At 41.5% G+C, this 26,560-nt stretch overlaps 2 protein-coding genes across 2 annotated transcripts in view; both read left to right on the forward strand.

The window, feature by feature from the left end:
- LOC114668068 (secretory phospholipase A2 receptor-like) overlaps positions 1 to 26,560 on the forward strand; it is a 266,594-nt gene that overhangs the window by 50,728 nt on the left and 189,306 nt on the right. The gene's annotated exons all lie outside the window — the stretch shown is intronic.
- LOC114651379 (putative C-type lectin domain family 20 member A) overlaps positions 9,986 to 26,560 on the forward strand; it is a 30,730-nt gene continuing 14,155 nt past the window's right edge. Inside the window, exons 1-3 of the mRNA XM_028801281.2 lie at positions 9,986 to 10,708; positions 11,115 to 11,444; positions 12,647 to 12,988. Coding sequence (XP_028657114.2) covers positions 10,339 to 10,708; positions 11,115 to 11,444; positions 12,647 to 12,988 — 1,042 coding nt within the window. The 5' untranslated portion in view covers positions 9,986 to 10,338. The remainder of the gene's footprint in view (positions 10,709 to 11,114; positions 11,445 to 12,646; positions 12,989 to 26,560) is intronic.

Raw genomic sequence — 26,560 nt, forward strand, 5'->3', positions numbered from 1 at the left:
ATCTTGTCTGTTTCTGCAGTAGCTTCAGTATTTTCCACATTTAGCTGAATGACTAGAAGACTATCAGCTTTAAGCTTCCACCACCTGCTGGGCGATCAACTTCAACTTCTTACTGCTGATTACTTCTCATTGTTGGATGTCGACTTTTCTCCAATTGAATGCCACTGTGTGGTAATGTGCCCCACTGGCATTACAAGCAATTAAATAAAATTAGTGTCCTCCGCAGTGTTAAAAGAGAGGCATTTGTTTGGGAAAAAAAGTATAAAGAAATTTTTTTCATACAAAGAAGCAGGTCCAGTCATTCCTTGGTTTGGTGGGGTGGTACAGAAGATTTATTCCCAATTTTTCTGATATTGCAGCACCCCTCACCGACCTGCTTAACGGATCTGCACCATGAAACATCAAATGGACAGAGTCATGTGAAAATGCCTTTCAATCTCTGAAAAAGAGAAAAGCCAAGCAAAATGACACCTTTTATTGGCTAACTAAAAAGATTACAATATGCAAGCTTTCGAGGCAACTCAGGCCCCTTCTTCAGGCAAGATGTAATCTCTGAAAAAGATATTTTGTAAAAATGTTGTACTGCATTGTCCTGACTTTGCAAAACCTTTTATTTTGCAGGTTGACGCCTCTGGGGAAGGTTTAGGAGCAGCCTTGATGCAGGGGGAGGGTGACGAGAAGAGGCCAATTTTGTTTATTAGTAGGAAGCTGTTTGACTGAGAGAAGAAGTGCGCTACCTAAGAGAAGGAAGGATTAGCAATAAAATGGGCTGTAGACAGCCTAAATTATTATCTTCTTTCCAACAAATTCATTGAGGAGAGCGACCACTGAGCTTTGCAGTAGATCCAAAGGATGAGGCATTCTAATGCTTGTGTGGCCCGCTGGTATTTGGCACTCCAGCCATACGGGTTTCAGGTAGATTATGTTGCTGGGAAAAAGAATCTAGTGGCAGATTATTTACCCCGCACATATTACCTGAAATCTTGAGGGGGAGGGTGTGTGATAATGTGCCTCGCTGGCATTACCAGCAATTAAATAAAATTAGTTTAGTGTCCTCTGCAGTGTTAAAAGAGAGGCATTTGTTTGGGAAAAAAGTATAAAGAAATTAAACTTGCCTTTTTCTTTTTTTTTTCATATAGTGCAGAGAAATGTCTTCACTGACGATATTAGCGCCTTTTGGGGAGCGTCGTGGTGGGTCTCGTGTAGACTGGAGAAGCGGCCCTGCCATTGACCGGCCGGGATGGCATTGTCCTTCTTCCACTTGTGCCCGTGCCTCCCACAACCTCATAACTCTAGAAGAGCAAAAGAAAGTACAAAGCGGCTTAGTATTAGTTTCCTGCGGTTTAGAAAGGGATCCTGCATTTGCAGTTGTCTGGGCTGTAGCTCAGGGAAGGAAAAAATTTTAAAAAGTGCTTATTTTCACTTAAGGCAGAAGCACAGTCCGTTTCTCAAAGGTTGGCACAGCTACGCGCGCGTGCGCCAGCTGCTCGAATTTTTATAGTAATTATGCAGGACAGGAGACGCCACCTTTCGCAGACGAGTTTGCATCATCACGTGCCAGTGGAGGGATGATGTAGAGCAGTTTAATTGGTCGGAGCGAGGGCACCAAATACAAAAGGGAATTACGGCCTCTAGAGGGAGTCTTCTGGCTAGATCTTGCTAACAGAAAGGTACTTGGTAGAACTCCACCTTGAATTTACCAAGCACTACGGCTTGTGCCTTGATTATTGTAAATATTCTTTTTTCTTGCAAATATAAATTAATAAATATCTCTGGATTAACTTTGGTGGAGGTATTTACTGGCTTGTGGTTATTGGTGCACTGTTTATTTTTGTATATACACTTTTTCTGTATTTTGAATATTTTTGTTTTGGTGAATCCTGTATACACTGTTTGAAGGAGCAGGTTCCTGACTTGGAGCACTGTTGAGGAAGACAGCTTCATATTGGTTTTTGTGTATATGGTTTTCACTAGTTTGTGTGTATTTTTCTTTTTATTTGGGACTTTCAGCCAGTACTGAAAATACTGTATATAGTCACTATTTTTGGGCACCATTTAATTACTGTTTTTGTGTGTCCTTTGCGGTATTGGACTGTGTATTGATATATAAATTCCGCAGGACATTATTTTTGTTTTTCTTTAAGTGCACCTGTAAATGAAACCTCACTTTATTTTTAAAAAAACCTAACCCTTTTTGTGTCTGTGTTTCCCTGTCTTACACCATCATCCTGATCACGCTCGGTCCCACATACTAGACACCTGGGGCCTCATGTATAAATGGTGCGTACGCACAGAAATGTTGCGTAAGAAAGTTTCCACATTCAAATCGCGATGTATAAAACCTACACTTGCCGTAAAGCCACGCACTTTTCCACGGTACCTCATACCCTGTCGTACGCAAATTCTCCGCTCGGTTTTGCAGACTGGCTGCACCCAGCGTCAAAGCAGTGCTACTGTTCCTGTGTGGTTACCCTTTCTTAGATCCACATCCACGACGGCGGCTTTATCAAATACACTGAAATTAACCGCATATCGTTCATAAATTTAATGCATCTGATTGTAATTAACCTGTAACAATATTATGGTCCACAGAATGGTCAAACTATTCTAAATACCATAACTGCTTTAGCGTTGTTACTCTCACTTCACCTTCTTCTTCTTCTGTCAGCTGCTCTCGTTAGGGGTTGCCACAGTGGATCATCTTTTTACATATTACTCGCACTGCACCACTCGGAGTATTTATATCACTGTATCTCAGTGTGAATCACAGATCTACAGCGATTGGAAAGAGAATTATCGGTATACAGCATCAAGCACTCTCTGCCTCAGCCATTCGCTATTTGAACAGCTCTCATCCAACCAACGCTTCACAGCCTTTTCTGTTCGGACCTCGTGGTTCACAAATAGTTTCATCCCAAGAACTATAAACACACTCAATCAGTCCATCAAGTGCTCCTTGTAGAACTGTTTGTACTTGCAAGTTACCATGAGGTAATTGTACTTAGGATACAGTTATAATATTGCACAACCTGAGCCACTTTATAAAGCGCGTACAGTATTTACATACGATGACGATATAATTTTTAAGATGAAATGCAGCAAAATATGTTGATTATATTATACAGATAAAACTTTAACTTTAACTACATGGTGTCGCAGTGCTAGCAAGGAGCTGGCTCTCCGTTCACGGATTGTTCCTGCCTCACGTTGTTTTCATGCTGTGCCTGGCGCGACACTGGAAGGATAGATGGATAGAATAATTAAACATTATGAAGATATTTCGATGTTCCTTAAAAGTTTTGAAAAATCTGCGTTCTAAGCTTACAGATGGCTTAATGTCTATTACAGAGCTGATTGTGTGGCGATTGGGTATTTGGAGAAAGAAAAGTAAGGACAGCAATTGGGAGTTAGTACGTTTGAAAAAGACAATACTTCTGTAATAAAGCATTTCATTGAAGGTCGCGCATGGCGCAGCAAGCATCTTGTTGCTGTAAGACATGAACAATCACTGCACCACCGTGTTCCCATGTTTAATAACATGCTTTAACGCATATCATCATGAAAATGATATCACGTATACATCTCAGTATTTCAATTACTCAGAGAGCTGTAATATTACGAACGTAATGGATTCTGTGTCCTGTCGGAGGAAGAGCACGTAGTGATTCAGGCACATAGAGCACATATAAGATCAAATACAGTACACAACAAAGCATTTAACGTGCTACTTTAGTTACGATGGGATTTGAGAAACTAGTATATTAATCGATTTTAAGATTAAGTTTATGATGTTCTATTTTAATGACAAAATAAACTACATGATTAAAGTGGAAATTTCGAGATTAAAGTTGACATTTCGTGCTTTTTTCACACTGTGTGCCTTTTTTTTCACTGTACCCTAATAAGCTTTCATATGACACTCAGACGGTGGGCTACGAGTCGCCTTTTCACGCCGACTTTGATATCTGACAACTTTTTTACTTTGGGCACTGTGCGACTTTGTGAACTTGAGCTTTTGAGTTTCTCCGACACGCCATGTCACTCGATCAACTTCCTTTTGTTGCTTATATAACTGTTTAAACCAACAAATAGTACGTTTTAATTTGCCTCCATTTGGTAGTCGCTGAATTTCTTCTATTTTTCCTCGTACTTTTGCCATTGCCTTTTCACAGAACGCTGGGCTTAAGGGCTATTTATATTGATTTGCATATTCAAAGAGGCGTAATTCTGGTAGGTGTTGGGGCGGGACAGCAAGCGTGTGCACGTGCGTTTATTTCCACGCTGAGCGGGATTTATGTAGCGGAAGAACGTGGAAGTTGGCGAACGCACAGATTCCTGCATCTGGAATTTTCTGTGCGTAAGTACATTTCGGCTTTTGTGCTTACGTCATGTTATAGTGCGAATTCTACGCACGGCGTTATGCATGAGGCCCCTTGAGTGTAGGCTACTGACACCAATTCCCACTACACTGGGTGTCACACGCTACTCTGTGTTTCCGCTCACTGCTGCTCAGAAGAGGTGGGGCAGTTTGTGTCAGGGTCATGAACTGAACAATAATAACAAAAATAATAATAACAGTAATAATAATAGTACTAACAATTCGAAAACAGTATATACAGGTAATCTCAAAACAAGTCCTTTGTGTGGTAAATCTTAAAGCATGGTGAAAGGCGGAGTGGTGGCTCTGAGGCTAAGGATCTGCGCTGGTATCCCGAAGGTTGCCGGTTCGAATCCCCGTCACTGCCAAAAGAGATCCTGCTCTGCTGCAAGGCCCTTAACCTGTAATTGCTCCAGGGGCGCTGTACAATGGCTGACCCTGTGCTCTGACCCCAAGGGGTATGTGAAAACTACCAAATTCCTAATACAAGAAATTGTATAAGGCGAAATAAAGAACAAAAAAAAAAAAAAAAGACACAATCCAACTTCACAGTCGGGACAATAATAGTGTGTTTGTGGATTTACTTTCCAGACTGACCAGTTTTTGAACAGCACACTGCACCGGAACATGTCAGGTTCTACTTCTTCTCTGTTGGTGGTATAGATTCAATGAAATGTCTAACAATAAAATGCTCTGGAATGATCCACGATGAACTGGGTCGACTGCATCATTGGACACACAAGACATTCAGTATTGAGGAAGAAACAATCGATTTTTGTTACTACGCATGTGCCACAGAGGTAGAATACTGGAGCTCTTTCTCACAGCGATCGTACTTCATACTTAGCCCCCTTACAGTGGCTCCAAAGGGCAAAACGCAAAAAACAAAATAAAACCGACACAAATTAATTTAACAATGACGACATGCAATTAACAATAAAAAGTGAGAGCATGAAATTAACAAATTAACAGTGGTGCATTTTAAAATTCACATAATGTCTTAGCCAAGTGTCCAGATGTTTGATGTTGCAGAATGATCCCAACCATCAGATTTCGGCACTCTTGGTCATAGATTTGGGGTTGGGGAGGGAGGCACGGAATTATGACGCCTCCCCAGAGGATATGTATATATACAAAACAGAGGGGCTTTGCACAATACGCCTCCCCAGAGGATATGTATATATACAAAACAGAGGGGCTTTGCACAATATAAACTTCTGAAGCAGCCCCCTCATGACGACACTGCTTTTACGTGAGTTTTTTTTTTAGTGCTCACAATTTTGCTATGGAAGCACTGAGTTAGATTAACAACTGAGTGTGGAGAATGTTATGCCCTTATAATGGAGGAATATTTAGGAAAAAAATAAATAAGTAAAAAAAAATAACCTGTGAAATATGACAATAAATACATAATAACATTAAATATGGGAATTCTCCCCATGTTTGCAGGGGTTTCCTCCCACGGTACAAAGACATGCAGGTTAGGTGCTTTTGATGGACTGGCACCCTGTGCTGGCTGGGATAGTCTCCAGTGGACTATTTAGGTTTAAGCAGGTTTAAAAATGACTGACTGACGTAAAGGAATAAGGAACATATTTCCTGACCCATTTAATTATTTATAATTGCATTTCATGTTGTTATTATTTATTTAATGTCACATTTGACAATACTTTTATTTATTTTCATTTTATTTATTTATTTGTGTATTTATCCATGCATCCATCCAATTTCTAAACTCGTTTTATCCTGAGCAGAGGCATAGTCACAGGGAAGCTGGAGCCTATCCCAGGAAGCACAAAGCTCTTTTTTTCTTTTCTTTTCTTTTGTCTGTGCCAATCTAATATCGCACAAATCTCATTCATCAGATTACAGTGTGCCAACTTTGCCAGTCAGCATGACCCATGTAATCATGTTGGGACAAGAAAACCTCAACTGAAATTTTAAAAAGGTATCCATCTTGTCATAAAGTTATTAAAATTAGAGTGGTCCACTGCCATTTAACCCTTTGCAAAGGCAACTGAGCATCACAGTGAAACCTATTCATTGGATATGGCAAGTTTGCCAGCCAATTTGACCCATGAACTATCTTTAGGCCAGGCAAATCTCAACTTCAACATAAAAAAGGAATCTGTCTTGTCACAAAGCTGTGAAAATAAGGGTGGAAAATGCTGCATAACCAGCACCTGTTAAACATCAAAGTTAATCCTATTCATTAAAATGGAAATGTGACAACTAGGGTGGTCCAACACCATTTAACCTTTTACAGTGCCCATTAAACATCACAGTTAATTTCCTTCATTGCCAAGTTTGCCAGTCAGTCTGACTCATGTAACCGCACTGGGACAGCAAAACTCAATTGCACAACTAACAAAGGTATTCACTTTTCTCAGAAAATTACAGTGGGTCAACGGCATACAACCCTGTATAATGCCAGTCGAGCATCACGTTGAAATCTGTTCATTAGGTATAAAGTAGGGAATATGACAAATTTGCCAGTCCATTTGACTCATGTACCCAAAGATCAACTGCAACTTAACAAAGGCATCTTTCATTTCTCAAAACTAGTGTAGCCCAATGTAATCTAACCCTCTGCAGTGCCCCTTAAACATCTACTTCCATTCACTAGATATGGGAATGTGCCAAATTTTCCAATGACCATAGCCTTTATATATGGAGTAGGGTTACTGTCAAAAGTCCTCCTAACTGGCACATGCATACTGTAGAAACAAAAATCTATTATTTCTTCTTCAATAGAGAATGCCTCATGCATCCAGTGACATATTTTTGACAGTTTGTTCACGCTTGAGAATTGTACTTGTAATTTTCAGAAAAAAGTGTAACTTTCAGAAGCGCAAGTGTATTTTTTAGAAGCAAGCGTAATTTCAGAAATGCAGCCATAATTTTCAGAAGCAAGCATAACTTTCAGAAGTGAAAGCATAATTGACACGTGTGAAATGTAAATTTGACATAAAAACTTATTTTTGATAGCGATCCTACTCCATAGATGTGTGGCAAACGTTTGTTTTACAAGCTGGCATCAAATGTTTGCATGAATAACAGTTTTGCCGGCTTTTTGTTTGTATAACACAAATGCACTCCAAATTCACTGTTTCATGAGATGACAAAATATCTTTTTGTTGTATTTTTTTAATAACTCAAGTCAATTCTTGATCTGCATAACCTATGCCACCTATCATGCTATTGTAGTTGACCACAGCACAAAGCTTAGTAATCTGCTTGTTGCCATTTGCTTATATAGTGAGTGTAACTGCATTATGTATAGTGCTAAGAAAACAAACATCTTTCTTGTCTTTCTATTTCAGCGTAAGAACTTTACCCTTTTGCCAAGTTATTAGCACACCTTGTGGTAATTTAGCTCTGCCAAAGTCTTCAGGCATGCCACGACAGTTGGGATGCGCTGTTACACATGCGTCAGTCTTTCTTTTAAGCAAGATGTCAAATAGCTCTGGCGAAGTATAAAAATTGTCCATGGTTACACTGTAACCTTGATCCAGCAGAGCATCTATCAAGGTCAGCACCGATGATGTAGCAACACTACACTGATTGTATTTCTGATTAAACTTTCGCCCTTTTCCTGTGTACAGAACCAAATTCCAAATGTATCCCATTTTAGATTCACAAAACTCATAAAACTTTATGGTAAATCATGTTCTTTTTGACACAATGTACTTTATTCATGAGAGGCTCCTCATTATCCTCAGTATCACTGCTTGTATTAGTAGTAAGAGCGTGCAGCACCTGTGCTGCTGAAAAACATTTCTTATAAGATGCCATTATTATGAAGGAGGTTACTGATCACACTTACAGGTGTGAGGAGAAGACGCACCGACACCTTTCCCAATCGGATGTAATGCTTACGCAAGATGCGCCTATAACGTTGCCTAAGTAATGCTCGGGACTTTGGCTGATAGCACTTTTATAGCCCAAGTGATTCTCGGTTCTAATGCTTATGCAAGGCGCATCTGTACAGTTGCCCAGGTGACACTTGGGACTAATGCTTTTAGCACAGTTTTCACAGCCCGAGTAACACTTGAGTCTAATGCTAAGGAAGCAACACAAACCAGTCAGTCAGTGTTGGGAACAGTGACTATTGTTTTTGTCTTCTCTGTGCTACTATCTGTACCCAGTCAATCAGACAGTTTCCAATTGCAATTTCCCTGCATAGCTGACCTGTTCATTTGAGAGTTGTCTGCTTTTGCATGTTAATTTTCTCTGCTTCAGATAAGAACAATGTGGAAGAAGTCAAACAATTAACTTGTGCTTTATAGTGAATGAAGTCAGGCATTTTGCAAATTCAAAAGGCCTGTTTTTGATGAGAACATGGCACCCCTTTCCAAACTCCATGCTTAGCCTACTGTATGGGAATGTGCTCCTTTTTTGCTTTGTGCTCTCCCCCACCATAACCTATCGTCTAAGTGGGAGAAGCAAAAATTCCAATCTCTGGTTTTCAACAGATCTCAATGTTTTAGGGTCCCTTGACACCTAAAACATTGATATCTCAATGATGGGTGTGTGTCTGTCTGTGTGTCACAGTTCCTTGAGGATGGTCTAGAGCGAAAACGGCTGGACAGAAAAATACCAAACTCGAAACTTAAACCTATTATGAGGCGATGATGTCCTGATTAGTTTTTGAGCCAAACTGTGTAAGAGAAGAGGCACTCTAAAGGAACCCTAAAATACCATATTTCCAGAATTAATTATGAATTCTTCTCATCAATTGCTATCATGATGACCTGTTTTATGATCAGAAAGGTCAGAATTGGAGCGGTAAATAATTACTGAAATGTCATAGAATAGTTTGGGTAATGTGGTTCCTAGGGCGCAAAGCCTACTGAAGCTCATGCCCGAAGTTTTAAATATTAAAAGTACAAGTGTCATGAGAAAGATGAATTGGTTTTTGCAATTTTCAGTATATTTTAATGGCTGTAAAAGTGTCGCATCTTTTGTTTGACCTTCTGATTTTAATATTTTGTTTTCTTAATTCTGCATTTGTGGAGGTTTTTGTACAGGCTTAGAACTATCAACCTTATGACCTTATTGATGATGGTTCAAGTACATTTATAAATGTGAAGGTGAGAGCAGAGCAAATAAGCAGATAACAGAAAGCTGAAGAACTGAGACAAAAACTGTTGTAGGTGACAAAGAATACAAGGTTAAGTCATTATAATTTGTCAGCTTGGACACATTGAGGAATGTAATTTAATTATGGAAACTAATTATGCACTGTCACGTGCGTTTAGGAGGCAGTCAAAAAGCATAAAGGTGAGTGAAACATCATGAGACAAAGGGTTTTCACGTGGTACTTACCCGAATCTCTTAATCTCCCAACAGGAAAACCGAGGAAAAATAAGTCCTTCCATTTCCAGATTCCAAAATGGCCACCAAGATGTCATGATGGATAACTTCACTTCTGGTTCTTTCAGAATGATGTCACTTCCGGCTCCTGAATTCAATGTCAATTCCTGCCAACCACTTCCTGTTTTTCATTCCCATACTGTATATAAATGCCATTTTGTTTCATGTACTTTGTCAATTGCTACCATTACAGTACTTTTGATCATTTCAACTGTTTTTTGCTGCTTTATTTTTGTCTGTTGGACAATATACGGGGACGGTCCCCAAAACTTCGTTTTTGTGGAGCTTCTTTTTTCTTTATATTCCACAGTACATATTTAAAAAAAATAAGTCAGCATTTGAAAAGATATGTTTTTAGTTCACAAATGTTTTATTGAAACAAAACTACTCTTAAGTGCTGTAGTAATAATTAAATTAAATCAGCTACTAGACTGAGACATTTAAATCAGATATAATTTGAGCACCTAAACTTCAAACTGATTTTTTAATGTTTATATACCTGCCTTAAGAATAAATTAATGAATATAAAATAATGTTTATATGCTCATGTTGAATATATACTACCAGTCTGACTTACATATAGTATGAATGTCAGTGTTTCTTTTATTGTATCAACAGACACTGAGAATATGAATAGGAGCTATTTCTGGATAAATAGGAGTATGACTTGGAGCAGTGCTCAGAATTACTGTCGGGTGAATTACACAGACCTGGTCAGTATCAGGAATGAGAGTGAAAACCAGAAGATAATGAAGACAGCACAGGGGGGCAACTTCTGGATTGGCCTGTTCAACAATCAATGGAAATGGTCTGATGGACAAAATTCAACCTTTCAAAACTGGGATCAAACCTGCCAGGGATATGATAAAACTGAACAATGTGGGCTTATTAATACAAATGGAAAGTGGTCTGCCTATTCCTGCACTCTGCAGTTCTTCTTTTTCTGCAGTAACAGTAAGGCAGTCTTAATGTTGTCATTACCAGTAGATTGTTAAGCATAAAAATAAGGTGAACAGAGGTTAAGCTTTAACAAAGCATAAATACGTGGATTTCACACAAAACACAAAACATTCTGAATTGTTTTATTTTTGCTAAAGTAATGAAACATATTATTTTTAAGGAATAGCAGGTGTAAAATTAAAGAGAAAATAAGCACTGTGAAATTTTGGATATGTTTTAAACTACTTTTTAACTCATTTATTTATTTTTATTGGAATAAAAAACAATTTTGAAAATGCATATCTGCATGTACACAGTGTTGTCCATTTTTGTTAATTCTTCTTATACATAATTGAAATACTTAATACTGTATATAAAAAAGGATTAAAAAGGTAATATTCACATGTGTACTTGTTTTTAGGATCCTGTGGGCCTCTCTCTTGCAATACAACATATCTGTTTATATCAAATGGGATGACCTGGTATGACGCCCAGAGCTACTGCAGATCACACTACACAGACCTGGTCACTGTTGAGAATCAAACTGTGAATGACCAGCTGTTACAAATCTTAGGACAAAGTTGGGGATGGATTGGGCTGCGACATGGAAATGACACTTGGCAATGGTCCAATGGAGACCAGCTGACCTACAGAAATTGGAATCCCAACCTTTACTGTGCTCAGGTTCAAACAGATGGCTCATGGGCAGATTCCATGTGTTATGACCAAATCCCTTTCATGTGCTACAAGGGTAAGCATATCTTGTATAATGTGGAAGTTTTTGGACTTGAGACCCAGGACACTCATCAGAAAGTAGTCTAGCAAAAGAGGGTCAATGGATGGCATGCTACTTGCATTTGTTAAACTTGTTACACGATAAAGACCTATAGCCATGATTGTATTATTGCATTATATTTGAGCTGTCACACTGATGTTCATACAAAACCTAAATGACATATTTAAAACTTGTTCAGTAGGTTGTTAGCATCCAAAGCACTATTCGTACGTTTCACTGCCTAACCGTGCTGCCATGGTTTTTACTTTTGTGGTAAGTTTTAGCCCATAGGCACACAATTTCATCTGAAAACACATTTAATGAAATGGTGTATTTTTCTGACTTTTGCAGTAGTCATTTCTAGCACTGCCATCAGAATGGCAGGCTCAGACACTTGCACAGACACACCATCTGTCTGATGTTTACTCTTTCTCCTTGTGCCTGTGCAGGGTCTTTAGGATACTTTGGTTTCCTACCACATTTATAGAAACACATCTCTAATTTGTACCTCTAAGTTACTGTGAGTGTTGATGTACACCTAGCAGTGAACTGGCATCCAGTCCAGGAAGAGCTGCTGCCTTGCATCTAATGCTGCTTGGATAAGCTCAGACAGCACAAATTACTGAGATTGGGAAATGAGCAAATTAATATTAGAGAAACTTTGGTTTCATAAAGCTGCACCATACAGGTTTGAATGCTGACGTGAAAGGGCCTGCATAGCATTTATAAGTACTGTTTCCAAATATTGAGATTGCTCACATGCTATTTTAATTGTTCCTGTTGGGATTTTTTTATTATTTAGAGTATTTCCATTGTGTGATAATTCATTTCTTATTATGGGATTTTTCTGGAAAGGCCACATTCATCATTTGTATCACATTAAGAACTGTGTCATTACTTTTTAAATTAAATTTATCCATACTGTATATATTGTTTTTCTTTTTCAAATTTGTATCTACGTTTTCATGAAATACACAATGACCATCAGACTCTGTGGCAGCCATTTGGTACATGTAAATTGCACAGATTCATTTAGGTCTAAAGATAGTTTATAAGAAACAAAATTTGAAAGACAGAACTGCTTTCTGATAATGAAATTCTGATAAGATATACAATGACCTAATCACTAAAATAATTAACATTTCATGACTTTCAAACATCACTTGTTTATTTTACAGAAACTAGTAACACAAATGAGAGGTATGTCTGGATCAATGAAAGAATGAACTGGTCCAGTGCTCAGAACTACTGCCGAGTGAACTACAATGACCTGGTCAGTATAAGGAATGAAAGTGAAAATCAGGAGATAATGAAGAAGGCACAAGGCAGTCCATTCTGGATCGGCTTGTTCAACCACCCTTGGAAATGGTCTGATGGAGTGGCATCAACATTTCAAACCCCCAGTACTTATTGGTATTGGTACTGCTGGGCAGGACAGAAACTCTGTGGAGTTGGTAAACAGGATGGAAAATGGGGAGAGGATGACTGCACACTGTCCATTCCCTTCTTCTGCAGTAAAAGTAAGGCTCTCTTGAATCTTTTTTACGGCTTTAACTTTTGCTAAATGATAAGAGACAGAGAGGAAAAGCACAAAATAAATGTAATAAATAGAAATAAATTGAAGAACATTAAATAGTAGTGTGGACGAAAAAGGCACACTGAAAGCAGGCAGATAATATTTCTCAATTCTCTTTTTTATTCATTCGGAGTGACAGTAAGTAGAGATTCAAAAGAGTATAACTTATTGCCGCAAAGCTCAATTGAACACCAAGAAAAAATTAGGAGGGGTTTTTATAATTCAACATTTCATGATTAATAAGACAGAAAGAACATCCTTATCAAAACAGTAAAGTCAAACAGTATGTCTGTTGAGCTAAGCATTATCTGTGTTCTCAAAGCTAAGCACAGGAGAGACGTCTTTGCATAAACTACATGTACTTTCTGCAGCCTTGTGACCTTGTCCCTGAAACATTCACTCTGAGAAAGGGAAAACAAGAAACAGCTTAGATTTTATTCATGTGGACACTATTTCTCCTGAACCCTTGAATAACATATTTTTGTTAGTTTATAAGCCAAGCTTCTCTCACTGGCAAGTTACAAAATAGTTATTATAAAAATTCTAATTTACTGCACACACAAAATACATGGTGCTGAGGAGAACATTCTTCTCCTACAGTAGTAAGCAGTAACAACAACTTTTCTTGCCACTCTTTCATCAAGGAATTTATATGCAGGTATTGATTTTTAATATACTGATATAACTGTGCACTTCCCAGTGAAACAATGGTGTCACCTTGATTAAGATGTAATGGCTTCAAAATAATTTCATTTATGTATTAGTTTGGGGGTTTAATTTATAAAATGCTGGTCCACTTTTTGTTTGATATTGCTTTGTATTTATTTAATTGTACATGATTTTATTCATCTGTCATATTTGCAGCATACCTCTGTCAGAAAAAGGGAATATTTAAACTTTAAACATGGCAGATTATCTATTTTATCTAACTGTTGTTCACTTTTATTCACCCTTGTAAGATTGCTACCTCAATCTAAGCAAGCTTGTAATGTCAGTTTGTTTCTATATATGCTACATTATAAATGCTAAGGAAGACTTATGGCGTCAAATATAAACGGTGCATATGCACAAAAATGTTGCATACACCCGTTTCCAAGCTCACTTTGAGATGTATAAAAAGTAAACTTTGCCTAAAACCACGCACATTTTCATGGCTGCTTCAGACCATGTGTATACACTTTTTTTTTTAAACATTTTATTGAATCTATTAAAAGTAAATAAAACTCCATACAAGCAAGTAAAATTTTACAAAACCAGGTTCAAATCAAATCAACCCCCATCCATGAGAAAGAGATCTATGCCAACAGAATAAAACTTTAATAGTAAGAAAAATAAGTAAATAAATAAATTAATGAAAAAAAAATAAAGAAGGGAAGAGAATCCATCCATCCATCCATCCTCTTCCGCTTATCCGAGATCGGGTCGCAGGGGCAGCAGCTTGAGCAGAGATGCCCAGACTTCCCTCTCCCTGGCCACTTCTTCTAGCTCTTCCGGGAGAATCCCAAGGTGTTCCCAGGCCAGCCGAGAGACATAGTCCCTCCAGCGTGTCCAGGGTCTTCCCCGGGGCCTCCTCCCGGTTAGACGTGCCCGGAACACCTCACCAGGGAGGCGTCCAGGAGGCATCCTGATCAGATGCCCGAGCCACCTCATCTGACTCTTCTCGATGCAGAGGAGCAACAGCTCTACTCTGAGCCCCTCCCGGATGACTGAGCTTCTCACCCTATCTTTAAGGGAAAGCCCAGACACCCTGCGGAGGAAACTCATTTCAGCCGCTTGTATTCGCGATCTCGTTCTTTCTGTCACTACCCATAGCTCATGACCATAGGTGAGGGTAGGAACATAGATCGACTGGTAAATTGAGAGCTTCGCCTTGCGGGTCAGCTCCTTTTTCACCATGACAGACAAATGCAGAGCCCGCATTACTGCGGATGCCGCACCGATCCGCCTGTCGATCTCACGCTCCATTCTTCCCTCACTCGTGAACAAGACCCCGAGATACTTGAACTCCTCCACTTGGGACAGGATCTCGCTACCAACCCTGAGAGGGCACTCCACCCTTTTCCGGCTGAGGACCATGGTCTCGGATTTGGAGGTGCTGATTCCCATCCCAGCCGCTTCACACTCGGCTGCGAACCGATCTAGAGAGAGCTGAAGATCACGGCCTGATGAAGCAAACAGGACAACATTATCTGCAAAAAGCAGTGACCCAATCCTGAGTCCACCAAACCGGATCCCCTCAACGCCCTGACTGCGCCTAGAAATTCTGTCCATAAAAGTTATGAACAGAATTGGTGACAAAGGGCAGCCCTGGCGGAGTCCAACTCTTACTGGAAACGGGTTCGACTTACTGCCAGCAATGTGGACCAAGCTCTGGCACCGATCGTACAGGGACCGAACAGCCCTTATCAGGGGGTCCGGTACCCCATACTCTCAGAGTACCCCCCACAGGATTCCCCGAGGGACACGGACGCGGGTCACCGGGGCCCCCCTCTGGAGCCAGTCCTGGAGGTGGGGCTCGATGGCGAGCGCCTGGTGGCCGGGGCCTGTACCCATGGGGCTCGGCCGGGCACAGCCAAAAGAGGCAACGTGGGTCCCCCTTCCCATGGGCTCACCACCTATGAGAGGGGCCAAGGAGGTCGGGTGGTGTGTGAGTTGGGTGGTGGCCGAAGGCGGGGACCTTGGCGGTCCAATCCTCGGCTACAGAAGCTGGCTCTTGGGACGTGGAATGTCATCTCTCTGAAGGGGAAGGAGCCTGAGCTAGTGCGCAAGGTTGAGAGGTTCCGGCTAGATATAGTCGGACTCACCTCTACGCACAGCTTGGACTCTGGAGCCAATCTCCTTGAGAGGGGCTGGACTCTCTACCACTCTGGAGTTGCCCCCGGTGAGAGGCGCCGAGCGGGTGTGGGTGTACTTATTGCCCCCCGACTTGGAGCCTGTTCATTGGGGTTTACCCCGGTAGACGAGAGGGTAGCCTCCCTCCGCCTTCAGGTGGGGGGACGGGTCCTAACTGTTGTTTGTGCGTATGCACCGAACAGCAGTTCGGAGTACCCAACCTTTTTGGAGTCCCTGGAGGGTGTGCTAGAAGGGATACCTTCTGGGGACTTCCTCGTTCTGCTGGGAGACTTCAATGCTCATGTGGGCAATGACAGTGAGATCTGGAAGGGCATGATTGGGAGGAATGGCCCCCCGATCTGAACCCGAGTGGTGTTTTGTTATTGGACTTCTGTGCTCGTCACGGATTATCCATAACGAACACCATGTTCAAGCATAGGGGTGTTCATATGTGCACTTGGCACCAGGACACCCTAGGCCTCAGTTCGATGATCGACTTTGTGGTTGTGTCATCGGACTTGCGGCCACATGTCTTGGACACTCAGGTGAAGAGAGGGGCGGAGCTGTCAACTGATCACCACCTGGTGGTGAGTTGGCTTCGATGGTGGGGGAGGATGCCGGTCAGGCCTTGTAGGCCCAAACGTGTTGTGAGGGTCTGCTGGGAACGTCTGGCAGAGCCCCCTGTCAGAAGTAGCTTCAACTCCCACCTCCGGCAGAACTTCAACCACATCCCGAGGGAGGTGGGGGACATTGATTCTGAATGGGCCATGTTCCGTGCCTCTATTGTTGAGGCAGCTGACCGGAGCTGTGGTCGTAAGGTGGTCGGTGACTGTCGTGGCGGCAATCCCTGAACACGTTGGTGGACATCGGCGGTGAGGGATGCCGTCAAGCTGAAGAAGGAGTCCTACAGGACCCTTTTGTCCTGTGTGACTCTGGAGGCAGCTGATAGGTACCGGCAGGCCAAGCGGAATGCGGCTTTGGTGGTTGCTGAGGCAAAAACTCAGGCGTGGGAGGAGTTTGGGGAGGCCATGGAGAACGACTTTCGGATGGCTTCGAGGAGATTCTGGTCCACCGTCCGGCGTCTCAGGAGGGGGAAGCAGTGCAGTGTCAACACTGTATATGGTGGTGATGGTGCGCTGCTGACCTCGACTCGGGACGTTGTGGGTCGGTGGGGGGAGTACTTCGAAGACCTCCTCAATCCCACTAACATGCCTTCCAATGAGGAAGCAGAGTCTGGAGACTCAAAGGTGGGCTCCCCCATCTCTGGGACTGAGGTCACCGAGGTGGTCAAAAAACTCCTTGGTGGCAGGGCCCCGGGGGTGGATGAGATACGCCCGGAGTTCCTCAAGGCTCTGGATGTTGTAGGACTGTCTTGGTTGACACGCCTCTGCAACATCGCATGGACATCAGGGACAGTGCCTCTGGATTGGCAGACCTGGGTGGTGGTCCCCCTCTTAAAGAAAGGGGACCGGAGGGTGTGTTCCAACTACAGAGGGATCACACACCTCAGCCTCCCTGGAAAAGTCTATTCGGGGGTCCTGGAGTGGAGGGTCTGTCGGATAGTCGAGCCTCGGATTCAGGAGGAACAGTGTGGTTTTCGTCCTGGTCGCGGAACAGTGGACCAGCTCTACACCCTTAGCAGGGTCCTGGAGGGTGCATGGGAGTTTGCCCAACCAGTCTACATGTGTTTTGTGGACTTGGAAAAGGCATTCGACTGTGTCCCTCTGGGAATCCTGTGGGGGGTACTCCGAGAGTATGGGGTACCGGACCCCCTGATAAGGGCTGTTCGGTCCCTGTACAATCGGTGCCAGAGCTTGGGAAGAGAATCCGCTTCCTCAATTTAAATGCTTATTCTAAAATGTTATTGATTAGATCCTGCCTGGTTTTAAAAAAAGTGAGAATTTGATTTTTTCCAATTTCAAATTTCAAATAATATATAATATCAGTTATCCACTGACTTAAATAAGGTGAGTTAGGATTATTCCACTTCAATAATTGTATGCTTTGTGCATATGGAGCTTGAGTGAATTATGTGCATTGCTGCCTTCCACTCCTTTTCTGAAATGTTGAGTGAGAGATCCTTTTCCAACTGTACTCAAAGATCTTTGAAAGGGAGGGACTTTAAAATATTTTTATATATTACATTATATATTGCTGCCTGAGTCATTTTTCTGGAATAGAAGTAGGTGGGAGGAAAGGAAAATTTGGCAGGTTTTGTTTAGCGAAGTTTCTAATTTGGAGGTAGTGAAAGAAATGTGTTGCTGGAAAGTTAAATTTGGAGTGTAATTGTTCATAGGATGCAAAGACGTTGTCTATGTACAGATCTCTAAGTGATTTAATCCCAAATGTTTTCCAGACCTGCGGTGGGTTGGTACCCTGCCCAGGATTGTTTCCTGCCTTGTGCCCTGTGTTGGCTGGGATTGGCTCCAGCAGACCCCCGTGACCCTGTGTTCGGATTCAGCGGGATGGAAAATGGATGGATGGATGGATGTTTTCCAGACATTAAAAACTACATTCGTTTGTGAGGGTGAAAAAATGTAGTTTTCGTTCAGAGGTGCCACAGATAAAAGCTACTCTATTCTGAAGTACTTCCTACATTGGTACATATTCTGAGTGAATGAAGCACAATTGGGTTGTTAGTATATTGATGATAACTTGCATTTATTGGGGTACAAATCAGGGAATTTAAAGAAGTACTGCAGGATTTTATTTCTATTGCATACCAAGCCTATATATGTTCATCTGCTTGTGTCAATGTCCAGGTTTTTATAGCTTGTATATTTGCCTCCCAGTAATAAAATTAAAAGTTAGGTAGAGCCATGCCACCTTATGCCTTAGGTCTTTGTAGGGTCACCCTTTGGATACGTGGATGTTTTGAATTCCAAATAAATAGGGCTATGATTCACTTTAATTTTTTAAAAAAAGATTTATTGATGTATATTGGAATGCGTTGAAATAGAACAAGAAGCTTAGGAAGGATATTCATCTTTACAGTGTTAATTCTTCCAGCTAAAGTGAAATGAAGGGTAGACCATCTATGCAAGTCTTGCTTAAGTTTTTCCATGCAGACAGCAAAAGTTTGTTGATAAAGAGCTTTATGTTTACTTGTGATGTTAACCCCTTGGTATTTAAATTGATCTGCGATGATAAAAGGGAAGGTGTCCAATCCAATATTGTGTGCTAGAGAACTCATTGGAAAAAGCACACTTTATTCAAGTTAATTCTGAGACCAGAAATCTTTCGGAATTCTGTTAGTCCTGTTAGGACTGCAGGCACAGTATTTTGTGGATCTGATATATAGTACCATATCATCTGCATATAGTGAAATTTTCTGTTCAAGTCCTTCTCTGATAATCCCCTTTATACAATACAATACAATACAATACAATACAATTTATTTTTGTATAGCCCAAAATCACACAATAAGCACAGCAATGGGCTTTAACAGGCCCCAGCCTTGACTCTCTAAGAAGACAAGGAAAAACTCCCAACCCAGGTAGGTTGGGTGTGCAGTAAGTGTCAAAAAAAGGAGGCAAATACAATACAATACACAAAACAGAACACAAGTAATCCTCAATACAGTATAATATTGCAATAGAAATATTAAAAGTACAGAGCAGAATTCAACAATAGATTGAATTTGGATTTGTTCAGAGTTTTGGAGGCCTTGGCCATCAAGCTGCCTTCCCCTATTGGCTATTCCACAACTGAGACAGCGCTGGCCCAGCCAATCCGATGAAAGGACCCCTCTACCCGACAATTCCTGCAATCCTCCATCAGAGATGACTTTATCTTAGGCAAACTTGACAGGAGGGCAAAGGCACTAAATGCCACATTTTATTACCGAGAAGAGAAACAGAATAGGTGAGGGTTAGTAACAAATTACAACTATCATATTACTTATGTTTTAGTGCTATCTGCTTTATGTTTTATGCTTTATCTCATAAGCATTTTGACAGTGAACTGCCAGTGGCTCAATGGTGATTGCAAAAGCAGTGGTTACAATGGGCATCCTCGTCTAGTACCACGTTCTAGTTTGAAGTAGTCTGAAATAATACTGTTAATGCAAACTGAAGCTTCTGGACTGGTATACAATAGTTTGATCCATGCACATATGTTCGGGCCAAACACAAATTTCTCCATTGTAGTGAAAAGGTAGTTCCATTCAACCATATCAAACGCTTTTTCTGCATCCAACGATAATAATATCTCCAGGGTGTGGGACTTTGTGGGTGAATATATTACATTAAACAGGCATCGAAGACCGGAAGCTAAGTGTCTGCCTTTAATAAATGCAGTTTGGTCTTGTGATATTACTAAAGGAAGCACTTTCTCAATCCTTGGTCTGTATGATCCACTTTGTAATAAGTCCTAATTTTGCTTAGAAAAGACGTAATTAATGTTTGGCGAAAAGTTTAAGGTGGAATTTTATTGTCTCTAGCTTCTGTAAATGTTGCTAATAAAAGAGGTGCTAACTTAATTGAGAATTTTTTATAAAATTCAGCAGAATAGCCTGCTGCTTTCCTACTCTGAAGTGAGTTTATTGCATTTTGTAATTCTGTTTATCCAATTCCTCTGCACTGAGAGTATCTAGTTGTGGTATCTGTAATGCATCCAAAAACACAACAGATTGTGTCTTGTCTTCTTTAAATTGAATAGAGTATAAGGACTTATAATACTCTCTAAATGTGCGCATTATATTTTATGGTCAATGATTTTATCTCCGTCTGTATTGGTAATTGCTGGTATTGCATTGCGAATTTCCTGCTTATGGATTTGTTGAGCTAAGATCTTATTAGCCTTCTCTCCATGTTCATAGTAATGATGTCTTGATTTAAAAATGAGTTGCTCTGTTTCTTTAGTTGTCAAGAGGTTGGGTTCTGTATGCAAAGGCTGTCTTTTCCTATGAAGTGCCTCATTTGGACACCTGGCATGTTCTTGATCTATTCTGGTAATTTCACTGATTAGCTCTGATACCTGCTTGGTTTCCGATTTTTGTGAGAAAGATATGATATAATCTGTCCTCTTAAGAAAGCCTTCAGAGTTTCCCAGAGTATTCCAGCAGAGACCTTTGAGGATGTATTTGTCTCTAAAAAAACTCAATTTGCTTGGATATAAATTCTGTACAGTTCTCGTCTGCTAATAAAAGTGGGTTAACCCTTAAACTGACACATACTTGGGGGTTAATGCACTCCTGGACACCAAATACTTTTTTGCTGCAGTTTTTAAGGAAATGTCACAATTCATGTAAAGAGCATCACAATTACTGCAACACTGATCATTTTACACACTGCCAATGGACCGTAAAAACTATAAAAAAAAAAACTACTGCAACAATCTATTATTATATGTACAAGGTACAACTGACGCCATTGATGAAATTCAGTAAATTACTGAGTCAACTGAGCTTGAACTGGCTGCACACAAGCACACAGAGGTCAACGCTGATGCTTGCTTAATCTAGTGCAGCGGCTGAAGTGGCTGCTCAACGAATGTACGGCAGTGACTGATCAGCTCCGGCGTGCTTGTAAATTGCACTGGGACCTGAATATATCCGGTTGTGGTGTTCAATGAATGTTTGTTGCCGAATATACTCGGCTCTGGCATGCTGGCAAATTGCATTGGGAACCAATTATAACTGGCTGCGGTGTTCAATGAATGCATGTTGCTGAATATACTCGGCTCCAGCGTGCTGGCAAATTGCACTGGGAACCGACTATACCCGGTTGCGGAGTTCAACAAATGTACGTTGCCAAATATACTTGGCTCCGGTATGCTGACAAACTGCATTGGGAACCAACTATAGCTGGTTCCAGCGGTTTAAGGGTTAAGATGCCTGCTGTGAGATGAGTATGTAGCGCATAGTGATTTAAGCTCCATGCGTACACACTTTTAAAAGGACTTTTTGTCCTTTTAACGATAGCAAGTCACCTCAAAGAGCCTGTAAATAGCATTGAAGCTACACTATAAAAACACCTTCAGAGAATGAACTTGGTTATGAAATAAAAGCATTTCCACTCTATTAATGTGCTGCTCTATAGTGTATACAAAGTGTGTCACATTGTGTAAGTATGTAGCGTGCTTAATAATGTGGCACACAATCATGACTTGCCCGTACCTGAAGAGATGCGGTATGATGAACCTGACCCTGGCCCACTAAATGATCAGCCAAATCAGACAGCGTCACAATTTTATTTGAATGTAATTACCAAAATGTAAGGCAGGTCATCAGATGCAGCATTTATTTTTTAGCTTATTCATTTAATTTGTGATCAATATCACATAGTACAGCCCTTATATTCCTTAGTTCATTGACCACCTCTCTTACAGCATCTACTATTGTATTTTGTGACTCCTGAACAGCGTCCGTCAGCACACGGCCACATGGTCGCCCAGCAGATTCCAGTGGCAGAGGTGTGTGAGCAGCCAGTGCCCGAAGATGTGCTGGGCAAAGCAGCACCATCACCACGTGGATTCATGTCCTTGGCATGGGGTTCAGCATTTGTAATAGTCTCTGATTACAGAATAAACAGATGGTGGACTGTGACTCGCCTGTCCACTTTGAGATCTAACTACTTTTTTATTTTGGGCACTGTGCAATTCTCTGAACTTCAACTTTTGAGTGTCTCTGCCACTTTGTATCACTTGATCAGCTTCCTTTTGTTGCTTATACCACAGCTTAAGCCAACAAATTGTATTTTTTATTCCTTGTCTCCACTTCACATTCGCTGAAAGTTTTCTTTTTTAAACACGCTTCTACCATTGTCTTTTAACAAAAAATTAAATGAAAGGGATTTTTATATTGATTTGTATATTCAAATATGCAAAATTCTAGGAGGAGTTGGGGTGGGGCTGTAGGAGTTTACACGTGTGTTAAAATTTCACATTCATTGGGATTTAAAAAGTGGAAGTACGTGGAACTTGGCATATGCACAGTTTTATGCATCTGGATTTTTTTGTGCATGTGCACTTTTCCAGTTTTGTCTGTATGTCATGTTTTAGTGTGAATTCTACACATAGCATTATACATGAGGCCCCAGGACCTGGAACAAAATGTGTTTAATAAATATGAAGGGTAATCAAGTATATGACTGCTGAGAAAATGGCCATCAACAGCTTCTTCCTTTCCCTATTTTACCACCATGCACATGCTGCTGCAACTCATTCTCTGTGTTGTGGAAACTTCTCTTTCAATAGTATTATTATTATTACAACAAATCTGAAGGAGCCCAACATATGATCAGCAAAGATCACTGTGCTACACTGAGTTAATAATGGAGAGCATTTAGTTTCTAAAGCCAGGATCATTTGCATAGCACAATTACGAAATACATTAGATTGTACTAATCAACATACAGATATACAGTAGATAGATAGATAGATAGATAGATAGATAGATAGATAGATAGATAGATAGATAGATAGATAGATAGATAGATAGATAGATAGATACTTTATTAATCCCAGGGGGAAATTCACATACTCCAGCAGCAAAAAAAATATTAAATTAAAGAGTAATAAAAAATGCAGGTAAAAAACAGACAATAACTTGAATAATGTTCAACGTTTACCCCCTCTGGTGGAATTGAAGAGTTGCATAGTTTGGGGGAGGAATGATCTTCTCAGTCTGTCAGTGGAGCAGGACAGTGACAGCAGTCTGTCGCTGAAACTGCTCCTCTGTCTGGAGATGACACTGTTTAATGGATGTAGTGGATTCTCCATAATTGATAGGAGCCTGCTGAGTGCCTGTTGCTCTGCTACGGATGTCAAACCGTCCAGCTCTATGCCAACAATAGAGCCTGCCTTCCTCACCAGTTTGTCCAGGCGTGAGGCATCCTTCTTCTTAATGCTGCCTCCCCAGCACACCACTGCGTAGAAGAGGGCACTCGCCACAACCATCTGATACAACATCTGCAGCATCTTACTGCAGATGTTGAAGGATGCCAGTCTTCTAAGGAAGTACAGGCGGCTCTGTCCTTTCTTGCACAGAGAATCAGTATTGGCAGTCTAGTCCAATTTATCATCCAGCTGCACTCCCAGGTATTTATAGGTCTGCACCCTCTGCACACAGTCACCTCTGATGATCACGGGGTCCATGAGGGGCCTGGGTCTCCTAAAATCCACCACCAGTTCCTTGGTTTTGCTGGTGTTCAGTTGTAGGTGGTTTAAGTCGCACCATTTAACAAAGTCCTTGATGAGGTTTCTATACTCCTCCTCCTGCCCACTCCTGATGCAGCCCACGATAGCAGTGTCATCAGCAAACTTTTGCACGTGGCAGGACTCCGAGTTATATTGGAAGTCCGATGTATATAGGCTGAATAGGACCAGAGAAAGTACAGTCCCCTGCGGCGCTCCTGTGTTGCTGACCACAATGTCAGATCTGCAATTCCCGAGACGCACATACTGAGGTCTGTTTGTAAGATAGTCCACGATCCATGCCACCAGGTATGAATCTACTCCCATCTCTGTCAGCTTGTCCCTAAGGAGCAGAGGTTGGATGGTGTTGAAGGCGCTAGAGAAGTCTAGAAACATAATTCTTACAGCGCCACTGCCTCTGTCCAAGTGGGAGAGGGATCGATGTAGCATATAGATGATGGCATCTTCCGCTCCCACCTTCTCCTGGTATGCGAACTGCAGAGGGTCGAGGGCGTGTTGGACCTGTGGCCTCAGGTGGTGAAGCAGCAGCCGCTCCATGGTCTTCATCACATGTGATGTTAGAGCGACAGGCCGGAAGTCATTCAGCTCACCAGGACGTGATACCTTTGGGACTGGGGTGATGCAAGATGTTTTCCAAAGCCTCGGGACTTTCCCCTGTTCCAGGCTCAGGTTGAAGATGCGCTGTAGAGGACCCCCTAGCTCAGATGCACAGACCTTCAGCAGTCGTGGCGATACTCCATCTGGACCTGCTGCTTTGCTGGCACGAAGTTTCCTCAGCTCTCTGCTCACTTGCGCTGCTGTAATTGTGGGTGGGGATGTCTCTCCTATGTTGGTATCAGCAGAAGGATGTGTAGAGAGTGCAGTACTCCGAGGTGAGAGTGGGTTAGGGTGGTCAAACCTGTTAAAGAAGATGTTCATTTGGTTTGCTCTCTTCACGTCTCTCTCGAAGGTGGTACCCCGCTTCGAGCTGCAGCCAGTGATGATCTTCATCCCATCCCACACTTCCTTCATGCTGTTGTTCTGCAACTTCTGCTCCAGCTTTCTCCTGTACTGCTCCTTCGCCGCCCTGAGCTGGACTCGGAGTTCCTTCTGCACGTGCTTGAGCTCATGCTGATCACCGTCTTTAAAGGCTATTTTCTTCTGGTTCAAAAGGCCCTTGATGTCACTTGTAATCCATGGCTTGTTGTTAGCATAGCAGCGTACAGTTCTTACTGGAACTACAATGTCCATACAGAAGTTGATGTAGTCAGTAGTGCAGTCAACAACCTCCTCAATGTTCTCACTATGAGATCCCTGCAGGATATCCCAGTCTGTAGTTCCAAAACATTGTCTCAGAGCATTCTCAGCCTCCGGGGTCCACTTCCTGAATGATCGTGTGGTTACAGGTAGGATTCTCACTTTTGGTTTGTAGTGAGGCTGAAGCAGAACCAGGTTATGATCTCCTTTCCCAAGCGCAGGCAGCGGGGTGGCACTGTATGCGTCTTTAACGTTTGCATACAGTAAATCAATAGTCTTATTTCCCCGGGTGTTGCAGTCCACATACTGGGAGAATGCAGGTAATGTTTTGTCCAACGTCACATGGTTAAAGTCTCCAGCGATTAGCACAAGTGCCTCGGGGTGCTGCGTTTGTAACTTAGCAACAACAGAATGGATGATGTCACTCGCTAGCTCCACGTCCGCACGAGGAGGAATATACACGATGACAACAATGACATAGCATGATCCATAATACACTATATATCGTTGTAAATCTAAAGGTTCAAAAATCTTTGGCAATCTGAGGTAAGGCAAGTTAGAGGTCAGTGGTAGTGCAAGTTCTTAAAAAACAGTGAGGTGGTACAGACCCTGTGAGTGTAGATGTGTGTTTAGAAAAAAGCCATGTGGCCATGGGGATTCTTCAAGAGAGAATTTGCTGCTTGCATTCAGTGTGTAAGAAGGCAGTTAACACAGCTGTCTCTCATTGAGGCCTCCATGGGTCGTGTGGCACACCTGCACTGACTGGGAATAAAAGGGGTCTATGAGTAAGAGAACAGGAAAAAGAGGCTAAAAGAATGAGGAAGGTTAAATCAAAGATGAGTGAGTAAGACATTGAGATCAAAGCAGCCAGTGCAAGGGAAAGGAGGCAAGGTGGTTGGGCAAGTCCCACAGATGTAGAGGGATGACAGTGGGACAAGGGTGTTTGCAGGATTACCATGGATGCCAAGGGATGGTGGTAGGAACATGATCCAAAATGTGTTGACTGCATTTAGTGGCATCTCATCTTCATCAGCTGAGCAGACCAGATGGGTGTGCAGAACAGACAAGACTGAAGAAGGACACAATGAGGCTCATGGCTTTTAATTAACTTGATCCTGACTGTGTTTGAAATCTTGATCTTAACCTGTTTATTGGCTTATTTAAATTGTTTGTGAGAGATCAATACTGACATGTGTACATAGTACAATGTAATCTTACTTCCACATGCTAATCAACATACAACATGTTGCCATTCTCCAGCACCATGATTGGTGGGTATAACTACCTTAAC

This window comes from Erpetoichthys calabaricus, chromosome 1, assembly GCF_900747795.2.
Source record: "Erpetoichthys calabaricus chromosome 1, fErpCal1.3, whole genome shotgun sequence".
Classification (NCBI taxonomy): Eukaryota; Metazoa; Chordata; class Cladistia; order Polypteriformes; family Polypteridae; genus Erpetoichthys; species Erpetoichthys calabaricus.